The 21,200-nt window shown below is 35.5% G+C and overlaps 1 protein-coding gene across 1 annotated transcript in view; it reads right to left on the bottom strand.

Moving 5' to 3' along the window:
• The window catches only part of WWOX (WW domain containing oxidoreductase), a 468,833-nt gene that overhangs the window by 431,764 nt on the left and 15,869 nt on the right, over positions 1 to 21,200 (bottom strand). Inside the window, exon 5 of the mRNA XM_042821839.1 lies at positions 13,038 to 13,144. Coding sequence (XP_042677773.1) covers positions 13,038 to 13,144 — 107 coding nt within the window. The remainder of the gene's footprint in view (positions 1 to 13,037; positions 13,145 to 21,200) is intronic.

Here is a 21,200-nt window from a genome sequence, read left to right as displayed (position 1 = left end):
TTCTGGAATGAAAATTAAATAGTAATTGTTTCCCATACATACCCATACATTTTTTCTGCTACAGTATGAATATACACAGTACATTCTGTTTCCTCTAGATATTTATGCTATTTTAACAGGAAAATTTAAGGTTAATTTAACCAGGACAGAATGAAATATTGCATTTCAAAGTTACTCTAAGTGGGACTCTGCTGAAAGAAGCTATTGATATCTCCTACAGTGTGTATGCTCAAGGAAACGTTGTGAATCAGCTCATTTCTCCTAGGTATCCTACACAGCTCTCAAAACGGTAGGATTTACTACTGTTCACCAGAAAGGAAAACACTCCAAGCTAAAGGCATTTTCTACTCCTTAAACACATTCGCAGAAAAACAAACTTGACAACACTTACTGCCTTAGGTATCAGCACTGACGTGGATGTCTACCAAGCTGGAGACAAGCTCGGTAAGAGAGGCTTCACGCAGCTCACACGAGCACCGTGAGAAGTACAGCAATCAGTTTCAGATGAATTCAGTCAAACTGCCTTTTCCCACGTGATACATTAATGCACGGTGAAATATATAGGTGTACCACGTTTGTTTCCATGTTTATAATGGTATGAGTTGAGATTCTGAGCTTTTATTAGTTGTTACACTTTGTACTCTTAATTATTTTATCTACATTGGCACTTTAATGTTACAGGACATGTCGACTGGTCTGCTTATCAACACTATTAGCTTTTTCCCTTCAATTCTAGTTCTACATTTAAAATATGCAACTCAGTACTCTATTTTAAATTGTCAGTGAAATAACATTCTGCATTTACAGTAATTAACTCATCATTACTTTGAATAACTACACTAATTGGTATGCTCTACAAACCTGCAACGCTGCAGAATTAAAAATAAACATAACAAAGATATAATTTACAGCTAATCTATACTTACAATTAAAGTTAGTTTCAAGATTTATTTCATTCTATTATTTTTTATTAGCTACAACAGACAGTAAATGGGGTGTACCACGTTCTGCTTTGCAAACACCTAGATTATAAAACATAATTACACAAATTAATTAGAAATGAGTACATACATTCATGTCTTTGTTTGTAACCATATCATATTAAACATGACTACATTTATGAGCAGTTCCTAAAAATGATAAAATAGTACGACCAAGTACAACTTTAAAGTTCCCTGACCACACAAGGCATAAACATCACCTGGAACAGAGCTCACTACCACATAAATTCTCCTGACCTCCCATTTTGAGCTTGCAGGTAGGTGAGCATACAGGCTGCTCCTCAGCACAGTGGACTAGCATTTCTACAGGAACTCCCAGCATTCAGGGCACCACATCTGAACACAAGTCCTGCCTGAAGTTCTCCCTCATTGCTTTCCGTACTTTCTTTCCCACCTCTTCACGAGGGCTCATGGATGTCTAACGAAGCTTCAGTTCCCTTCAGTTCCGTCAACTTACCCTTTCACCAAGTTCAATGCTTACATCTATCTGTAAGCAAAACTATGCCAAAATACCCCCAAATATTCCTTTCATTGAATTAATTCAGTATTTCTATTTGATGGGTAACGTTTACTCTAGAACTTAAAGAGTGTATCTCAGTGATCTCGAATCACAAGTGAGGAACAAGTTCAATGAATTATTACTACTTTTTATCCATGACAGAAAGTTACAGTCCGAGCAACAAAGCTTGTGCAAAACGATGCGCTATCTGTATTAGGATAAATTAATAGAGGCTTAGAGCAGACATTGAACCATTTAGACTGCATTTTCAATTTCTCCTCATGAATATTCTCTCACAAATAGGGTACTAATAAGGGAAGAAGTTACAGTTTAAAAAACACTAGAAAAGGACATATTTCCTCATTGCACAGGTAGCATCATATCCAACCCACTCCACCTCAGAGCTCTTACATGGCAAGTATGAAGTAAAAGCCAAAATTAGTATTTAACATGACAAATGACGTTTAAATGTAATGCATGCTTTCTACTAGCACAAACGGGAAAGCACATACGTGAAGCATTTCCTTCCAAGATATAAAACAGAAAGTAACAACAAAGATTTTTAAATCGCTTTGCTTCATAATGAAGGAGTAGTTGTATCTGGCATGCACTCCCTCAACACAGCTGTAATAAATCTCAGTAACATCACTTCAGAGTTGTTGGTTTTGTTTTTCAAAAAAGCACCCAACAAGCAGAGCAGAGTACAATCACCTTTCCATGTCTGATGTTTAATAACACAAATTATCTCAGATATTGACAGGTATCTCTGCGCTTGCAAATTACATGGAGAAAAACGCATATAGGAATACAACTAAAATACGACCTGCTACAAAAACATTCAAGCACATGGATATTTAGGGTCTGACCCAAACACTTCAAGGAAACCTAAAATTAGTGTATTCAGCAGGCTTTGGAGATAGAACTTCTAATGATGGAAGACAGAACTTCTTTTAAACAGAAGCACCATATGTATTTTCAGCAGAAAGGTACTTCTCCTTTCCTAATGCCTTAACCAACAGAGTTAAATTATCTGACAATAAATCACTTTATTCATCCAGACTGGGTCAGACCAAAGTTTCAACATTTCTTGTGTGAACCTACCTAAACAATCACAACCACTCAGATCTCACTTGAACCAACTGCTCCTTTGACACACAATAAACAATAGTTCTTATCACACACAGCTGGAAGTGTGATTTCAAGGAAAGTCCAGTATTCTTCTTCCCCCAACTAATATCTTCCAAAGAAAGTAAGAACAAAAGAAGGAGACTAAAGGATGAGTAGAAACTAGAAAGAACAGAAAATTAAGCAAAACATAATGCATTGGCTTCACAGTAATAAAAGACTTTGAAATGCCATTGATAAGCACACTAATTTATAGTGCATTCTGAGCATTCAACTTAACAAGTCTACTTTCTACGTTTTCTGTATTATTGTTGAACTCAATCTAAGGTGGTTTTATATCATTTATGATGCTCTGTAGCAAAATGAGCCAGACAATTATCTTCAGTTTTATATGCTATTGTGGATGATGAACCAAGCCAGTGCACCTTTTATGCCGTGTCATTAGTCACTTGTCACAATAAAAATAAAATTTAGAAAGACTCCTAGTAACCCAGCAATTCTCTTCTTCATAACATCCTGGAGTTGTTGTTTGCCATTCTGCTATATGCAATGCTACAGAAACATTGATAAAAACATGAACATTTTTGTTTTTAATCAGCAAGCATTCATCAAACATTATTACACACTGGCAGCACCACGTATGCATGCAGTACAATTTCAGAAGCAGGAAGAAAACGCCACTCTACATTTTCTTCCCCATACAGATCTCAACCAAAAAAAAGTTCCTCTACTTTGAAGGACTCACCATATTGAGAGGCTTTTTACAGTCCTAAGACAGCAAATCTCAATGAAACAAATTATTCACATTTCAGATTGTGCGCAGTCTGCAATCAAACTAAAATCTCTGGGATCCAAAAACAATTATAACTCCAATAACTCTAGAAAACATAATTGCTGAGGTATCTCTTTGTTTTGGTCTTAGTTTCTGAGCAGCTTCAAGACCTAAAGGACCATTATACCTTCCTGAGTAACAAGGAATCCAAGGAAAGAACAATACATGCTAGGTTAGCAACAGGTTTGTGTTTCGCTTGACAAACATAGTTACCTTTTACCACAAAGCATTCAGTTTCTTCAGCAAGTTGCTGCAAGACTGATGACCATTCAGTTATTATCAGATAAATATCCTGTTTAAAACTAATGCTACCAGATATCCCGTTCTGTTCACTTGTAATAACTCCTAAAACTGATTTTTCTCTGTGAAAATCAATTCCATGAAAATCTTTGAGATCCTGAATCTAAGTGTATTTCGTTTACTTTTTTATAAAATGAAAGCAAAGCACCAATTTGAGGACAAAATGACCCACTGGGTTTCACCATGACTTTCATAAAAATTATCACAGTACATATTAAATAGTTAGCAAGACAGAATGCTGCCTGTTTGTTTTAAAATGCAGAGAATGAAACTCATTGCACAAGCAAAAGAGGGCCAATAATATAATTGCAACACTATGGCTGTATAGTCTGAGTTAATGCTGTTATTTGACATTGCAAGGCTATGCTCTCTCCCATGAGCCTCAATGAAGACAAGGTTCACTCTAATTGGTTTCAAAGCACAACCCACCAACAACAGCCTTCCTCAAGACCAGGAATGGTAATTTCCACACGACTGTAAATAGTGTTTGCAAACAATACAAACATGGTAATAAGAGGCTAGGTGGGTAATTAATGTGGTTACAAAGCAGCTTATTTGCATTTTTATTTAAAACTGCCTTCTTTAAAAAGCAGCTCAGATTTCTTTCTGCAAAAGGAGCCTTGGTTAAGGAATAGAGCAGTAATTACTCTCTTTAGGGGTTCTTTTATACATCCTTTAGGGAATTAGAATGAAAAGATAAGCAGAATTATAAAGGGAATCATGTAAAATATGAAATGCACTATAAACACTTAGTACTGTATTTACCATAAGCTAAGCTTGTCTTCTCCACTAATGGAATATATTACAAGCTTCTGTTACAATCAGATTAATTGTAAAGATGGTTTAAAAAAATATATCATAACCAGTCACTTTAATTCCCTTTCTACACACCTCGAACTTGCAGTTAGAAAGAAGCTACTGATAATACAACCCAGTCTATGTAAGAAAGTATCTACCTGGACCCTATCAAATAGGAGTTTTCAATGTCAGCAATGCAACACAGTTCTGGATGATAGATTCTGGGAGAGAAAGGATCAGACAGGAATCAAACCCAGGTCACACTAGTGTAAGTAGAGTACCAAGAACACCAAACCTCTCTTCACCCTCCAAGTTAAAAGGGACAAAGACTATGATTTGTTTCAAGATAGGTATCTAGAGAGATTTTTAACTATGCTGAGCAAGTAGCATTGAGCACAGTTGTAGAGTAAGCATAAAATGCAGTTTTAAAGTGAGGGAGGGCGTGACCCAAGATTTGTATCAAAAAGCTAATACGGCATTTAAACAGTATCATTACAAAGCTTTACTCGTGGTAGGGATTTTGTGACCCGTAGCTCAAGATTAAGAACAGCATGGCAGTGCTGAAGAAACCAACTGCACGAAGAAATCACCTCAACATTTCCACTGAAATTTCTGAAGAAAAAGATACTGGTAAGACACTGGCATCGTTCAAAATTACATTTGAAACTATGTATGAATTCATACATTAGCGCAAAATTCCAATCCAACCTAGAAACACAAGCTTAAAGACAGAATATAAACTATGTGTTCCATACCATTTATTCACCACTTTAATCATATTCTCACAATTTCTTTCACAAAGTATAAAAAGGTAAAGAAATTCATCTTTTTTTTTTTTATTTCCTACACACATAAAGAACTCAGTTGAGTTCTTGAACCACTTCAAACTCCCTTCCACATTTTGCCAGACATTACTAACCTTTCTCCTGCATTTATTATGTTACCATCATCTGAGAAGTAATCATTCCTAAAAAAAAAAATTTTAAATGACCATTCATCAATGTCTGTTTATGAATATTTCCTTAATTCTCATTTATTAAATTAGAGCAGAGATCTGAGAACTCAGATTTAGTACTAAATTCTTTGCTTGCCAGCAGCACAATGGAAATCAATGCAACTGTGCAGGGTAGTGAGTACAACGTGTAAGGAAAAGCAAAACTCTGCAAAGTACAGAACTGAAAGGGGTACCATGCAATTCTCCTGTACGTTGCCATACACATGCAAATACCAAAAAAATCCATTTTTCACTGAGTATGTTCTAGCAAAACGAAAAAAATTTCATTTCTGGAGACATTTTCATGTAGATAAAAGCCAAAATACAACTACTCTTTTGAGAACTCTTCCTTTTTTAATCCACTTTCAGACATACCATGCATTACTATAAATCATAAATATCAAGTGTATGAGAATCAAAATACTTCCAAGTTCCTATTACCAAATTGAGAAATTAAACATGCATCACATTAATTAAACATTTTTAATTTATCTATATTTACTGGAAATATGAGCCACATGAAGTCTTAAATGCTTGGCAAACGTATACCAAATCCTTAAAGCCTCTGGCATTCACTCACACTGACCAGCAGCCTGCTTTACATTTTACAAACATAATTACTTTAAGATATCAGTGCATTTATCTGGACTGTAAAACCCTGCCTGTCGTACAGCAATGGTGTGGGGCTAACTCCAGATGAGAACATAGGCATGGGGCCATTCAGCTGCAGCCAGTGCATCAACTCTTGTGCAAGTGACATCAGTATTCAGAAGGATGCCTATCCTTGAAAGTTAGGGACTTAACACATCTGCTATATAATTCAGACACTGTTTTACAGTGGTTTCATTGCTAACCATAAAAACAGTAACAGTGGAACTGTATAAACAAAACTGAACAGTGTTTTTACTGTAAAACATGCATGTAATATAAATATTTGCCTTTCCCTTTTCTCAGCATCTGTAATGAGAGCAAATTCATGCCATATGTTTATAGTGTACAAAAAATAGATCTTAACAATCCATCCATGCAAACGTTGGTTAAACTGTTTAATGTTTTTAACTGGGAGTTTTTCAAAACATGAATTTCCTCCCAAATCACTCAAAAGCTTCAAGCTCTTGTCAGTGGCTGCACTCAGTCATTTGCTGCAGTTTTTAGACAAATCTGGCAGAAGCAGCTGAAGATCATAGATTTCTCACAGATGAGAAGATCAAAAGCTCTGACAGGTGAGACATTCCACGTGGATAGCTACAGACCCAACACACACCTGCACACTGGAACAAATTGCCACCTCATAACACATCAGGAGACTTCAAAATGCTACATCAACTGCTTACCAGCACCTTAGTGCCTTACCAGCTCTAACAGTGTAATAGCAGACTGTACTATACTCAGTTTTGATCAGTGCTGCGTATACATGCTACTTCTGCTTCAAATTATGTCTATTATTTAATAGTTTACTTTCCACCTGCACCCAGAAAATACCTTTGCAACACACATCCCTTTCACAAGGTGTCTCAGTTGAGCACATTCCACCCAGGAACTTACTGAACTCCTTAACATTAAGGCCAAAATCATTCCCACTGCTCTCAACCAGTATCAGTGACAGTAACATCTAAATAAGACCAACATGATCCATTCTCTGAGAGCAAGATGAGGGTTGATTGTATTCAAATTACAGTTAATTGAAAGATTCCTTCATTTCAAAAGAGATCCGTATCACATTCAAAAAAAAAAAATCACATTCAGCAATGGCAGTAATGCGTTATTGGAGCGCATACGGCTTCTTCCTACAAGGGCTTTTCCCCATAGCAAGGTTTGGATAATTCCTTTTACCTTGGTGCTCCAGCATGGCCTCTATTCAGAGCACCAGAGAATGTATACTATGCTGCAATGATGTGTGCACTAATAACATATAGCTTTGGAAGATCATTTTTAGAAACAACACTATTCTTCATTACGACTTTATAACACAACTATTCTTTATTACAAAAAAAATGACAGTAATGGAAATAATATTTTCACAGGAATGTGTGCTCTACAGTACAACATTCAAAGAGATTATTTAAGACCTTTTATTTCGCACCCTTATGAAACTCTAATTCTGTGCTCTGTACTGTGGCTCCATTCCATACTTACACACTTCTGAAGCTGACTTCTTGACATTTTTCTATAAGCATGTGTTACTAATCAGGATGAGATGACTCCACTGTATCATCCACTTGAGCAAATTTCCAGTAACAACTTACTTTGTTGGTTCTAACAGTCACAGTATGGAAGGTATGTATTAAAGTTTGATGATCTATAGAAATAGCTCTGAAATTAACATCCAGTATATAGAAAAGGGTTTGTTTGTTTTTCTTCAAATTAGCATCCATTTCTTTTGAGAGATTACAGTAATATTTCACAGAGCTGTTTCTATCTGTATTCGTGGTACATATATGAAGAACAGTAATCCAGAGATACCAGTGGAGCTGCAACACTACTTGGGTAATGAGACTTCCTTCCTTGAGGAGGAAACCAGGAGTACTCTACACACAAAAAATTGTGCCCACGTTCTCTGTAAGTGCACCCAATTTGCTTCTTATCTCTCTGTTCTTTGCAAAATTACAATTGGAGTACAAAGACGCAGTTATCAGGTTTTAATTTAATTCAGTTACTTAATCAGCAAGAATATAAATCACTCATTAGGTAGAGAATACTTTGGGGGAAAGCAATATAGCAAGTAGTCACGTTTACTTTGTTTGTTTTCTTCACAGCCATTCTCTCTTCTCTTGTCACATCTATACCTTGTAAGCTTCTACATATAAAAGAAATCCAAATTTTCTCTTTACATTTTAATCTCATCTTTGATGTGTAGCTGTAGGCTTAACACTGAATAACGATAACAAATGAAATATTATACTTTTTTAATGTGATATATTTAACTTGCGATTTATCTTTTAATATCTATTTCAGAGACTATTTGGCAGGAGTAAATAAATGAGGGCTTCCTGGCAAGAAAAACTGTGATTTATGAAACATTTTATTATTTGTTCTCTTAAGAACTTTCTTGAGAATACTGCTAACATCATGAGCTATGCAGTCCTATCCCACCATCTTACTCATAGTCAATTAGAAAATTGTATCAATAATAATGTAAAGCAAATTACCTAGCTTCTCTTCCTGAAGCATAGATTTCAATGTTTGTCAAAGCATCTATGTGTACAAACAGCACTGCAGTGTTTTTCATTAAGCCTTAAAGTCAATTAAGCTACGAATTGGAACAATCATTCCTTCTTTGCAAAGTATTGATATTTTTTTCTTAGCTGCTTTCAAGCCTTTTCACTACTCAAGGAGAGATTTATGTTTGACAATTTCTTTCTGATTAAAATGAATCATAACTCTAGAATTCTAATTTCCTCTTTTTCTGAGCAAGAAATTATCAAACAGTTTTAAATTGATTTGGAATGTCATCTTGCATGAACAACATTCATTTTTAAGATATCAGCTGTAAAGCTATACTGATCTCTCTCTTATCTGCTTTTATACACTTTCTCTTGCATTCTCTCTATACATTTAAAGACATTAAATTGTACAAGTATAATATACCTTTCTAAAAAAATTATATATGACAGACTAGCTACATCAGTTACATTGAAACTTGTCACAATGCTTTACACACAAAGCAATTACCTCTCTATTTGCAACATTAGCAAAAAAATCCACTTCAGTAGGAAAATAACTGGAATACTGCATCTTGCAAATAAATGCCAGTTATCTAAAGTAATTTGCAGGTTTCTATGGCTCATCCTTGCACAAGAAGCTCAAACTTTCTATAAAGCAGCTTTTTTGACATAGATTATTAAGATCAGTTTTCTAGATTTGTCTCCAGTAGTCAAATAAGATCACTGAAAACTTATTTTGAAATATCCAGAATAATAGAAAAAAATTGATTTCTCTCATCATTCCTCCTTCTTTCTCTAAATCCTAATAGCTGGATTTTTGGTGCATGTTGCTTTCCAATTTTCACACATAACCTTACTTTTCAGCTTTTACCATGTAGTTCACCTCAAAAGTAATGCCTCCTGCAGTTTCTATTGAAATAAACAACAGATACAAAGAACACAGTAACACTATTTGATAGAGAAAATTCTCTGCTACAACATGCTATTTTCAGCATGTTCACCATCATTAATTCTGCATTTTTGCCAGCAATGAACAAGAGCTGCATGCTGCATTCATAACAATCTGTACCAGTGGAGGTGACCCATTGCTGCTGTCACTGCTGCTGAAATTCACCACCCACTGCCTCGTTGTGCTCCATAAACATTCAGCAAGCTATGAATGTCAGTGGGTGCCATCTTTTCTGCATGGAGAAATTCAGTTTCCTCTCTTTGCTGCATCTGCACTTCCGTGTCAGACACCATTTTGTCAGTCTGCCCCTCTGCTGCCATCTCTCACATGGCAACAAAATGGAATGGAATATTGGTAGAAGGTTCATCCTCTACAGCCATACCACCAACATCCACCTCTAACATTGTGGGAAAAGATAATAAAAAAGGAGGCATTACTTTCAGAGCAGACCTTGTGCAAGTTTCGTGGCTTTATTTTCATACAGATCATCAACTAGATAGTGGTACCAAATTGTAATTATGTCAGTTTATATATTTTTCAGTCTTTTGTCTTCTTGCAAAGAGCTCTAGTTACTTCTTTCATAAGGAATTACAGATGTTCCATGAGATAACAAAAGGCATAAAAAAGGAAACATTCTCTGTCAGAAATTTAAACCTCAAGTTTTAAGGCATGCTGTCCCACAGAAGAGCCAGCACAGCATGCACATGACTTTTGGTAATATTTTTGCTATAATTACAGAAGTACCTATTTTATTTCTAACACAGTACACTTGAAGCACTTTCAGGACAATTAGGACACTAGCATTCCACACAGCAGCAACTTTTCAAGTTGTAAAAATGTACTTCTGCATATTAGAAGAAAATTTGGGTTTGGACATTCAGTTGAAAAGCAGGTGCTTATTTAACAAATTTCTATGTTTCAACATATTGGACAAAGACTGTATTTATAGCACAGCTCAGAAACAAATTCAATGCAAGCAGGTAGCATAACTGCTGCCAAAAACACTGAGCAAAATGAACATGAAGCTTTGTAAGGCTGCATCTTAAACAGCTTTTTTTTTTTTTTTTTTTTTAAATTGATTCCAAATTGAAAAGTAAAGCTCAAGTAAACCCATTTCCTTTTAATTATTTTGCTTTCCCTAGGAACAAGAGAGACAAAATACTGTGGATATTTTGAAGTCCTTTATAGAACAGCTATAGCCAAACTTTGAGAATTCATCTGAACCTTATAACATATGATGTTAACATTTTTCTGGAATCCTAATTTTAGGAAAGAATTGCCTATTAATAACTTCCTGGTCTGTTCTGACATCTATAGGCTAAAAAATAATATTTTACGTCAATATTTTAATATTAGTATCAATTAACCAAATTAATCTTTGTCTCTGTTTTCAATAAACAGGGCAAGTTTTGTGTTTTCCTCAAGATTGCTTACAATTCAATGTAAATTTTAAGCTGCTTGTAATTCATCAACTAATTCTCTCCTGGTTACACATTCCAAGTAATTAAAGTTCAGTAATAACTTATTCTTTCTGCTCCAGCACCTGCATTTCATTTGTTTATTTTCCCAGAGTCATAAATCTGAAGGACTGTCAAAGTGCCATAATATTAGCGCAATAATCAAAGTTAATTAGTCCCTCTTAATAAACAACAACAAAGCCATTACAAAGATGCATTGAAGGTCTTCCAGCTACCCAGTTTACAGATGAGATTATTTTCTGAACAATTAGAATTTGAAAACTGTTAGTAAATAAGTGTAGTGTTTCTGAAGTCATTTGAAATTCAGTGATCTTCATTCAATTACAAATTCATTAACTTCTGGTGAAGCAATACAAGCTCTAAAACTAGTACTCCTAAATTCTCACAGCCTTCAAAATGCTGAAGATAAGCTTAGAATTAAGGGAGCAATGTGGTATTTTATGGTATTATACACTAAAATAAAAGAGTGCTGAGTATCTATTATCCTAAATTAAAAAAGAAAAAAAATCATAGAATGGCTTGGGTTGGAAGGAATCCCAGAGATCATCTAGTTCCAACCCCATGCCACAGGCAGGTTTGCCAACCACTATATCAGGCAATAGATGAGGCTGCCCAGGGCTGAACACCTCCAAGGATCGGCCAGCAGAATATCTCCCAGCGCAAGGAAACAGGCAAAACTTGAAGCCTTACGCCCTACGCTCACCCATAAAGGAATTCTCTTAGGATTTCACATCTTTGAAGCAAACAAAAAGATAGCCTTAATGTGAAGGAAAAGATTGTTTTGCTTCTCAATTCTTTACTGTACGTCGTTAATATCTTCTGAGCAAGAGAAAAATATCTAAAGCCAAAGATTTTGTTTCTTGAAGAAAATTGTGGTTACAAAAGTTAGCAGCATTATAAGCATTACTTGTTTAGAAAGTAAGTGCAAAACAAACAATGCTTGCTAATAAATATCTGTAGACTAACTATGTGTAAATATTAATAATACTGATGTTCCTCCATATCCTCTGGGAGCAGCCAAAATATTTTCAGAGATTGAGAAACAGAGCTAGAACATTTATCACTGTAATTCTAGCAGAACAGAAATGAAATTCCAAGAACTTGACCCTACAGTTTATTACTTAGAGCATACAGAACTGTGTCAACAGATTAACTCCTGAAGACAGCAATCAAAGCAAGCTTGGACAAAACTAGCCTTACTAGCAAGTAAATGTTTGTATAAGGAATAAATTAAGAACACTGGACACATTAAAATAAGGGCCTTAGGAGATCTCCCAAAAAAATAGGGAGAGGAGAGCTAAAAGGAGGAGAGAAACAAGGGAATAGAAGGCACTAAGGGGCTTGTATTTGTGTAACAAAATGGAAGAAAAACAAATGAAAGAGGGAAGAGATGTGAAGGAATTGAGACAAACTACCTGCAGCAGTGGTGTTCTGCCTGATGGACAGGGAAAGGAAAAAAAACCCTTTGTTTTTTGAGAAGTATAAGAATGATTCCATGTAATCTCCTATAGTACAAAAACTACAGGCAAACAAATGGCTGTCTGATATCTCCGTGAGTACATTCTCCTTCAGCTTGTTACAGACTTTGGTTCTGGAATTACCCTGTCCTTTGAACTATGCAGTGCGCCTCAGTGGTTCTTTCAAACTTACAAAGCTTTTGTATATTCTTATATAACAATATGTCAAGCCTTACAATCCAGCACAATCATATGAAATGAAAAATCACCACCACTGAAGCAGAAGTGACCAAACAGTATATTACAAAGCAAGACAAATGCCCTTTTCCTTAGATTCTTCCATGGCAACGTAAGTACCTATTTAACTGCTTGTGCATCAAAAAAGAATCCATATACTGACAAACACAGTTTAATGTTGGACATTATAAGCATTCACTTACCCATTCCTCAAGAATGCGTTGTACAGCATCGTTGCCTCTTGACATATTTCTGCAGGCCAGGATAACGTAAGCCCCATGCAGTGCAAGAGACTTTGCCGTTTCAAAACCTACAATAAAACATTTTCCCAGTCAGAAACATATCTCAGTAACAAAAGAGAGCTATATCATTAGAAGAACAGGTGAGGCACATACTGAAGTACTCTAACACTACCTGCTGTCTGACTACAAACTTGCTGGTCACCCGGACCCAGCTGCTCCGAGTATAGAGAGAGAAGTACAGATCACTTTAAGCAGGACTACAATTGCATACGTTTTGCTCGATAGGCTTGGGAACTTCAAAACACAGATTCCAATTTCTCTTTCTACCTTCATCAGTTAACAAAGTAGAACTCTACTTAATTCCTTACTTGCTTGACTGGGAGGGATAAGCAGAAATAAGCCTGAATAGTAACACTACAAACCTGTTATGTCTGGCAACAGCACAATGAAAGAGTACTGTAAGACCAAGTTCCAGGTGCTACAGACGCATTTAGCCTTTGGCTCATCAGTTTGAGAGCCACCTGTGGCAGCAGCGATCACCCAGAGGGACCAACAGTAAAAATCACATGGAGGTAATTGCTCCTTTTTCACAGCATACTCAACCTGTCAGACACTTCTGCCAAAAAGTGCAGATAAGAGAAATACCAAAGTGTCAAACCACTCCTGGGAAAGAGTTGCCCAGTTCACTCTTAGAAAATTAGGTTCTACCAAAATAGATTATAATCTACTACAGCATTTTATTATATAAGCAGTTTAAAATCTTTGCTAAGATTTTGTTCAAATGATCTGGGTACAGTAACCTCATTTTTTCACCACTTAATGCCTAACAACTTCTCACAACTGTCTCATGAATAACCAACTACACACTTTCGATACACTGGGTACAGGATCGTAGACTAAGTGGTTCACTGGATTAACCTGATGACACAATGAAAAACTAAGCCATGAAAAAAAAAAAAAAATCCTTCTTTTGGGTAAACCAGTGGACATGACAGTCTGCGAGCACATTCTTTCCAAATCTGAAACAAGAGGAAAGATAATTCACATTTTACTGCAGTGCAGCATTAATGAATATCCCTTTTCTTTAACTTTCACACACACAGGAAAAATATACAGTGAATTTCTAATCCTCTTTATAAACTTGTTGGCAATACTATTAATCAGTTCTTCCCTGTTCTCAATCTGGGAACTTAATTTCTCCTTTCCAAAAAGGCACTTCAGATTAATTTCCATTTGTTAATTTGGAACTGTCTTGAATTTAATGAGATCAATTCAAACTACGGAATTATCCACCAAGAGCTGCAGCTATCCACTTTTGCATCATATGCAAGCTATGCAAGTGAGCGCTGTTTTGCTGCCCAATTCATTAATGAAAAGCTGCCTAGAAGCCAGTCCAAGATAAACTTTATTTAATTAGAAAGATCTGTGACAATTTACAACAGGAGACTGATGAGTTCTTGGGAGCACAGAAAGCTTATAAAACAGAGACTTGAGCCAGAAACTAGGTTTCTATTGGGGTGATCATGTTTGCGATCTATTCAGTAGTACCACTGGGTGCCCATTTCCATGGAAAACTCTAACAATGGAACTCTTTGAAAGAAGCATAACATAACTTAATGAGTTCAAATTAGACAAGCTTAAACTAGAAAATGAGGAATCAAACTGAAATGCCCAGCAATTTAAGCATGTGAATAAGTCAAGGAGAAGAGGTATTTGTTTTAGCTTTATAATATTTAAAGCACGTTCATGTTTTCATTTTAAAATTTGTTTACCAAAAAAACCTATTAAGACAGGCTATCTCACTTTTAAAACACCCTGGAGCAACAAAACTCGGAGCATAAGATGTAACTTCCATTATAGAAACAAGAGACACCAAGACAAATTTAGACCATTTTCTGCAATTACATACTTATGGTATTTAAGTCCAAGTAATTTTCTTCCATCTCTTTTAAAGCCATTCATTGTACCAAGCAGCTTTAATTACCTGGGTAATTCACTGCATGCACATGAATTCAGCTACAGCATGTGCAAAGATTTCCTCTGTTCCTAATTCTACTTTAAGTGTATTTAATTAGAATTTTTCATATAACTGAAGTAAGACACATTGTACCACAGCACTATTAGCTAACTATATGCTTCCTGTTTTGCACAAAAGAAAACAATGCGTTCTTCAAATCCTACCATATTACTGAAACTAGAGAAATGCCTGGAATATTTACTGTACTGTTATACAAAGACAGCCAGTTTAATTTGCTGGGTATGATGATGTTTAGCTAACCACACCCCATGTCACACTTTGCACAAAATAATAAATTCCATGTCATTCCCACTTACGGTTAATAACTTGATTATAAATTAAACTGAAAACGATTGAAATTGAACTAATTACAAACTCCAAATTCAGTTAATAATACCACTTTGATTTTTCTTGCAAAGCCAGTGACTAAAACCCTCCCTCTAGTACTTACTCCTCTTGGCTCCACCAGAGGATTGTTCTTCACCCACAGGCAGACGCATTCTGAATCTTTCCACGAAATTAAGTGCTTAAAAACCCTCTGGTTAAATTTTTAACCAGCAGTCCCTCCTTCCATTCAAAATTCAGCCACAGGTCAAGTGGCGATGGATCCATCACCACAACATTTGTTATGTTCATATTATAAATTACTAACTCATTCATACACAAACTGTATTTAGAACAGTTAGATTTGTGCAAAGAAAGAAAAATAAATCCAGGTATCCCAAACCACACAATTACTCCAATTCAGCGACCGAATTATTAGCTTTGTTTGGGATTGCATTGGGATTGCACCATTATGACTTGGTCTTTCTTTCTCCTAGTTTGTGTGAAGCACAATCTTTCCAGACTGTCTACGGCATGAAAACTATCAAGAATAAGAGGCAACATGATGACTGCATCATAGAATTCACTAGGGATTAAGTTAGAACTACCTATTGAATTGCTCAGCTCTCTCAAGAGGGCAGCATTTTTAGATATGTCCTTAAAATAGATCTAAATAGTCTGAAAGCTCCTAATAAGCAGTGAAATTAATTAGCTTCACACTTTATCAAGTAACTAGGCAGGAGCTTAGAAAACTGCAATTTCAAACTAAAATTCCTGAAGTAAGATTTAGGAAGTATCTTGGTTTTCAAGCCCTTCTTATAGCTTTAGCTGTTTGTTTCTCCTGCAGAATTTAACCCTTCTTTCCTCCTTCAGTGTCACATGCATAACAGAAAGGGAGAGAAGCTTCTAAAATAGTGGAAAAGTTATCAACAGACTCATGCTGTTAAATCAAGTTCGCCAACACTATTTGTGCTTCAGCAAAATGGAGCAGTGTTTTCAACACACAGCAAACCATTTTAAAACCTAAGCCTCATACAGGGACTGAGTATTTTAAGTACAAAACCATTCAAGTTCTAGGAAGAGAAACCTTACTTGTCTGCAAGAAAATACATTAATCAAAATACATGTTCAATGTGGTTTCATACAACAAAGTTAAATCACAAATATAAAACAAACATTCAAGAAGAGTCATAGCAGGATAAATAAATAAAAAGAGAAATTTACATAATTATGTTAAGGAAGTGCATTGTTGATGGAATAAAACAACCTCAATTCCACCCATAAGAGTAACTCACAGAGTTCAAAAGAACCCAAACACTTCTTAAAATAATTTCACTTGCAAAGTTAAAAACTTGAATATCCTTTCATAGAGAACATACTGCATCATCACCCATTGCATATTATTTGTGAGTTTGTTATTTCAGGGGTTGTTGTTGCTGGGCTGGGTTTTGGTTCTTAGTGTTTTTGTTTATTTAAAAGCATGTAAAACCTCATTAAAAACACAGCACATAAGAATGCACATGAACATTAAGGATTGTCGGTTACAAAAAACAAGGCAAATGCTTCCCCAGATGTGACAGGAGAACAATATATATGCTGGAAAGCAACCACATTATATTTAAATTTTAAATACAATATATTGTTCAGCAAACATTTTCTAAAACTAAGATAAATTTCAAGTGATTACTCTGGAAATTTTGAGAGGTATGAGCTTTCTGAGGTCACTACTCCTGTTCCTTAACGAGTTCTAATTTGACACTCTGAAATGACAACCCTGTTTCAGAGCTACATTAAGTAAATACTATAGCACAGCTTTTCACATCAGAAGAACATTAGAGAACATCAGAGAACATTAAAGACTGATAGTAGAATTAATAAGAGCTACCTGAACAGTAAATGTATGGGATTTCCTCCAGGCATTTAAAACCTTTCAGCCCTTTATTTACATCAAAGACTCCAGAACTAGCAATGGATTTCATTTTTCATAGTCTATGATTTTTCAACGCCATACTCTCATTTTGTCTATCCACAATTGACTTCTGCCAGTGAATTTGGGGACAGATTTTCAGCTAATGGTCTCAATTAACGAGCAGTATGCATTGTTCAATTAATGCCAACTCAACATAAACCAAATGAGTGTATGGGTCTGTCACACAGTACAACCTCCCCTATAAAACAAAGAAAATAATTCATTGAGTGGAAAAGTGATCTGATGATTTATTAATTAAGGGGCACTACAGAAACCACTTACCATTAGCTTGTAGAGGACTTTGTAAAGAATTTGCAGCAGGCATTTAAATGTTTGGAAGGAGCTTTTTTAGTGTTTTTTTGTTTTGTTTTGTTTTTATTCTAAACATAGATAGGAAATTTTGAATACACAAAAAGAAATTCAAAAACATTTCAGACAGCAAGACTTTCAGCTTCTCTGCCTTCTCTGAAACACTCCACAAAACACTGGATCTGTCACTTACAGCACACATGAACAGCAGAGTTGACATCTTTCTTTCCAAAAGCTCAGTCCTCTTATTTAAAAGCCTACAGGGTTTGTTCGCCTTTAGCTTCTTGAAAATGATTTCTTCCCTTCTCTCCATTGATAGAAGAGTTCTGGAGGCCCTGAGGTTCCTCCCATGTGCTGCAGTAACAATTTCAAGCTGTCACAACTCCAGCCTTCCTTGAGCCCTATGTCACAGGCTGTCTGAATGTAAACCACAAGGAATTCCAGAAGAAAGCCTTCTTACCTTCCACTACTGTAAACATAGCAAGATCAAATAAATGAACAAAATACTTATGGAATTGAAAGTGAAATGCATTAGCCTGTGTGTTACGTGTTCCTGGTCTTTCATAGCATAACACATTATTTATGGACTGCAGAAAAGTGAAAACCAACTAATTTTGTAAGCACAAACATTTTATCTTATTAAACATTTATATTGTTTTCACAGCTTTGGCCAGTTTGTTTTTCCACTTACATTGTTCACAAACTTTCACGTTATATTCTAAATTGCAGTACATATCTTTCAAGTTCTTTATAAACAGATTTGCAAAGTGAAGTGCGTTAATTTTCAGAATCCATGTGTGATTTTTTTTTTAAATATGTATATTTTTTAACACAATAAAGGCAATTCAAATCCAGTTTTACTACAAAGAAGAATAAATTGTGAGAAGGTTAAATACTGAAGAACTTCGAACAAGTCATCTTTACAATCCAAAATACAGCTCCTCTGCTGGTATCTCAGCAAACAAACTAGATGCTTTTGTCTTTCGAGATTTGATCAAGAAAACTATATATAAATGGAAAATACTTTTCTCCTATGCAGCCCTAGATTTACTTCAACTTGAAAGAGCTAAGTATTACTGAAACAAACCCAGTGTGCTCATGCAATAGACGGAATGAAACAGATTCAAACATGCCAAAGTGATGTGAATTTTGAAGTTACATAAACTTCTCTTCTGGTTGCATGCTGCAACAACAACATGTGATTTAGGGAAGAATCTTTTGCAATCAAGATCATCTTTGCCTGTGTTAGTAGCTTAAGGGCACCTCACATCGATTTGGAGTGATGGCAGCCATATGTAAATCATCACATTACTGAATTTTCAAAGCCCCAAAACCACCACGTATCAGAATCATTTGGCCACAACTGTACTGCTTCAATACAAGTATTTAGGATAAAGTTTTAGAGAGACACTATTAAAGTTGCTACAAATGAAAGCTTGCAAGCAAATAAAACACCAAAATACTAACAGACTAAGTTTTTTAAAAAGCAATTAACACAAAATATTAATACAACCTTTGCTTCAATGTATTTGCAGGCAATGGTAACAACACATACTGATTTCTTCATTTAGAAGTGTGATGTTATATGACAGGTAGATCTTCCTGCCTCTCTTTTTGTGTACGAATTGGACAAAGCTATTTTTCTTGGAGCCATAACCCGCTGAAAAAGCCAACCAAAATTAACAGGATGACTAACGGATTAAGTTCTGTTTTCCATCCAGCCAACTTATAAATATGAACTCATTACATACCATACTTTGCAATATACTGTTCTTGGCAATTAAAAAGTTATTCCCAATAAGAAGTGTATTGCCATTATCATTGGCAGAACTCAAGACACTTTGATCTGAAGGGATTATAACATTGGACAAACATGAAAAATGCTCTTATGTTGATGATATTTTTAAGATTTGTGACTCTGTTCCTCTAAAACAAATTTAAAAATCTATCATACGAGGCAAAGAAAGGTAACTGAATAACTGAAGACAAATAAAGCAAATAAAAAGTAATGACAAAGTGTAAACATTACAAATATACCACAGCTAAGAGCCACAAAATTGGAGTCGGATCTGGTATCTACCGTTGTACTACTGCTGAAAGACTGCTACCAATACACTTCAAAAACTCAGCACACGAACACAGCAGGGACTTCAATCTCTTTAGCTCTATTAAAACTTAATACTGACAGCTATATCAGCTATCAAAGGCCCAGTTTAGCTTAGATTCAAAACCACATTTCCTATCTCTCACGTTGTAAAGTGTTACAATTCAATGCAGGTATTGCAGTAACAGTCAAGGGTTCCAGTTCAGAACAGACTGTCCTGTGAAAGGTACACATATTGCATACAGACTCGAGTTCTCATAGGACCTTATTTTAGTTGTGTAAAAGTAATTCCCAGAGACCACTATATGTCTGTCCCTAAAACACAGAAAGACACTGACTCTTAAAAAGCTGCAAATTTGAACAGACTTTGATGTTCTTAAACAAACTTCATTAAAACACAGTAGGAAACAAAGTCAAAACTGCATAGATCAATCAGATTTCTCAGTTGCTAGCTCTGTTAGGTGCCTGAACATTGGCAAGGAATTAGACAAAAGAGAAAGAGAATTGCAGGTTAAGAACTAACTGTGGAATCCCTTTTTATCTTTGATACCTGCTCCTTCCATCAGATGTACATCCGCTATCAGAAATCTCAGTCAAAGAGGACTCAGATACAAATTTTCCATTTCAACTAATGCCAAAACTGTGTCAATATCATACACTGCTATAAGAGAGAAGCCTCAGTCTTAATATCTGATCTTGCTTTTCATCTATTAAAGCTCAATCAAGCTTCTAGCAAACTCCAAACAATCTGCCTGAATACTTTTTCAGTGCCCAACAGAAGTTACCACACAGCAGCTTTTTTCCCACCAATTCTAAAACCATTTGCAGGCATTAACACAACTTGTCATACCTTAGCACTACATCTGCAACTGAAAATTGCTCTGTTTGAGCTTTTTCTTTACAATGTTACTCCAAGCATAGAATAAGTTCATGTTTTCTTTTGATTATCTATAAAAATGTCAGTGTGGCTTCCTGCAAGCAACTCAGCCAGTTTTGCCTGACATGAATCAACTACTGCATTTAAAATGAATATATCAGAATTTAGGATTTGGCTTTATAATTCAAGGTTTTGTGAAAATATGGGTGGGTTTGGTTTGTTTGCTTTTTTTCCATTTTCATAAAGTATTTCCTTTGTAACAGATAACATATCACAGAGGGAAAATAAGCATCTGAATATACAGCAACTCAGTGCACAACAACTGTCTAAGGTAAGAAAAAAAAAAAAAACCAACAAACTTTCTACCTGAAGTTCTACATATATTATTACCAAGGTTGAAGAACAAGTTGAATGTATTTTCACAAGAAACTTGAGCTAGAAACTTTGCCCTGAAATGAGAATTTATTTTAGTGCAACTTATAGTCTCAATTTTAGTAAATGAAAAGCTAAAATTCCTCTTCTCA

The sequence above is a fragment of the Centrocercus urophasianus genome, unplaced genomic scaffold, assembly GCF_019232065.1.
Source record: "Centrocercus urophasianus isolate 14NV4802_14NV808 unplaced genomic scaffold, USGS_Curo_1.0 seq_2, whole genome shotgun sequence".
Taxonomy (NCBI): Eukaryota; Metazoa; Chordata; class Aves; order Galliformes; family Phasianidae; genus Centrocercus; species Centrocercus urophasianus.
Note: the sequence above shows the minus strand (reverse complement) of the source record. Positions and strands in the feature narration are given on the sequence as shown.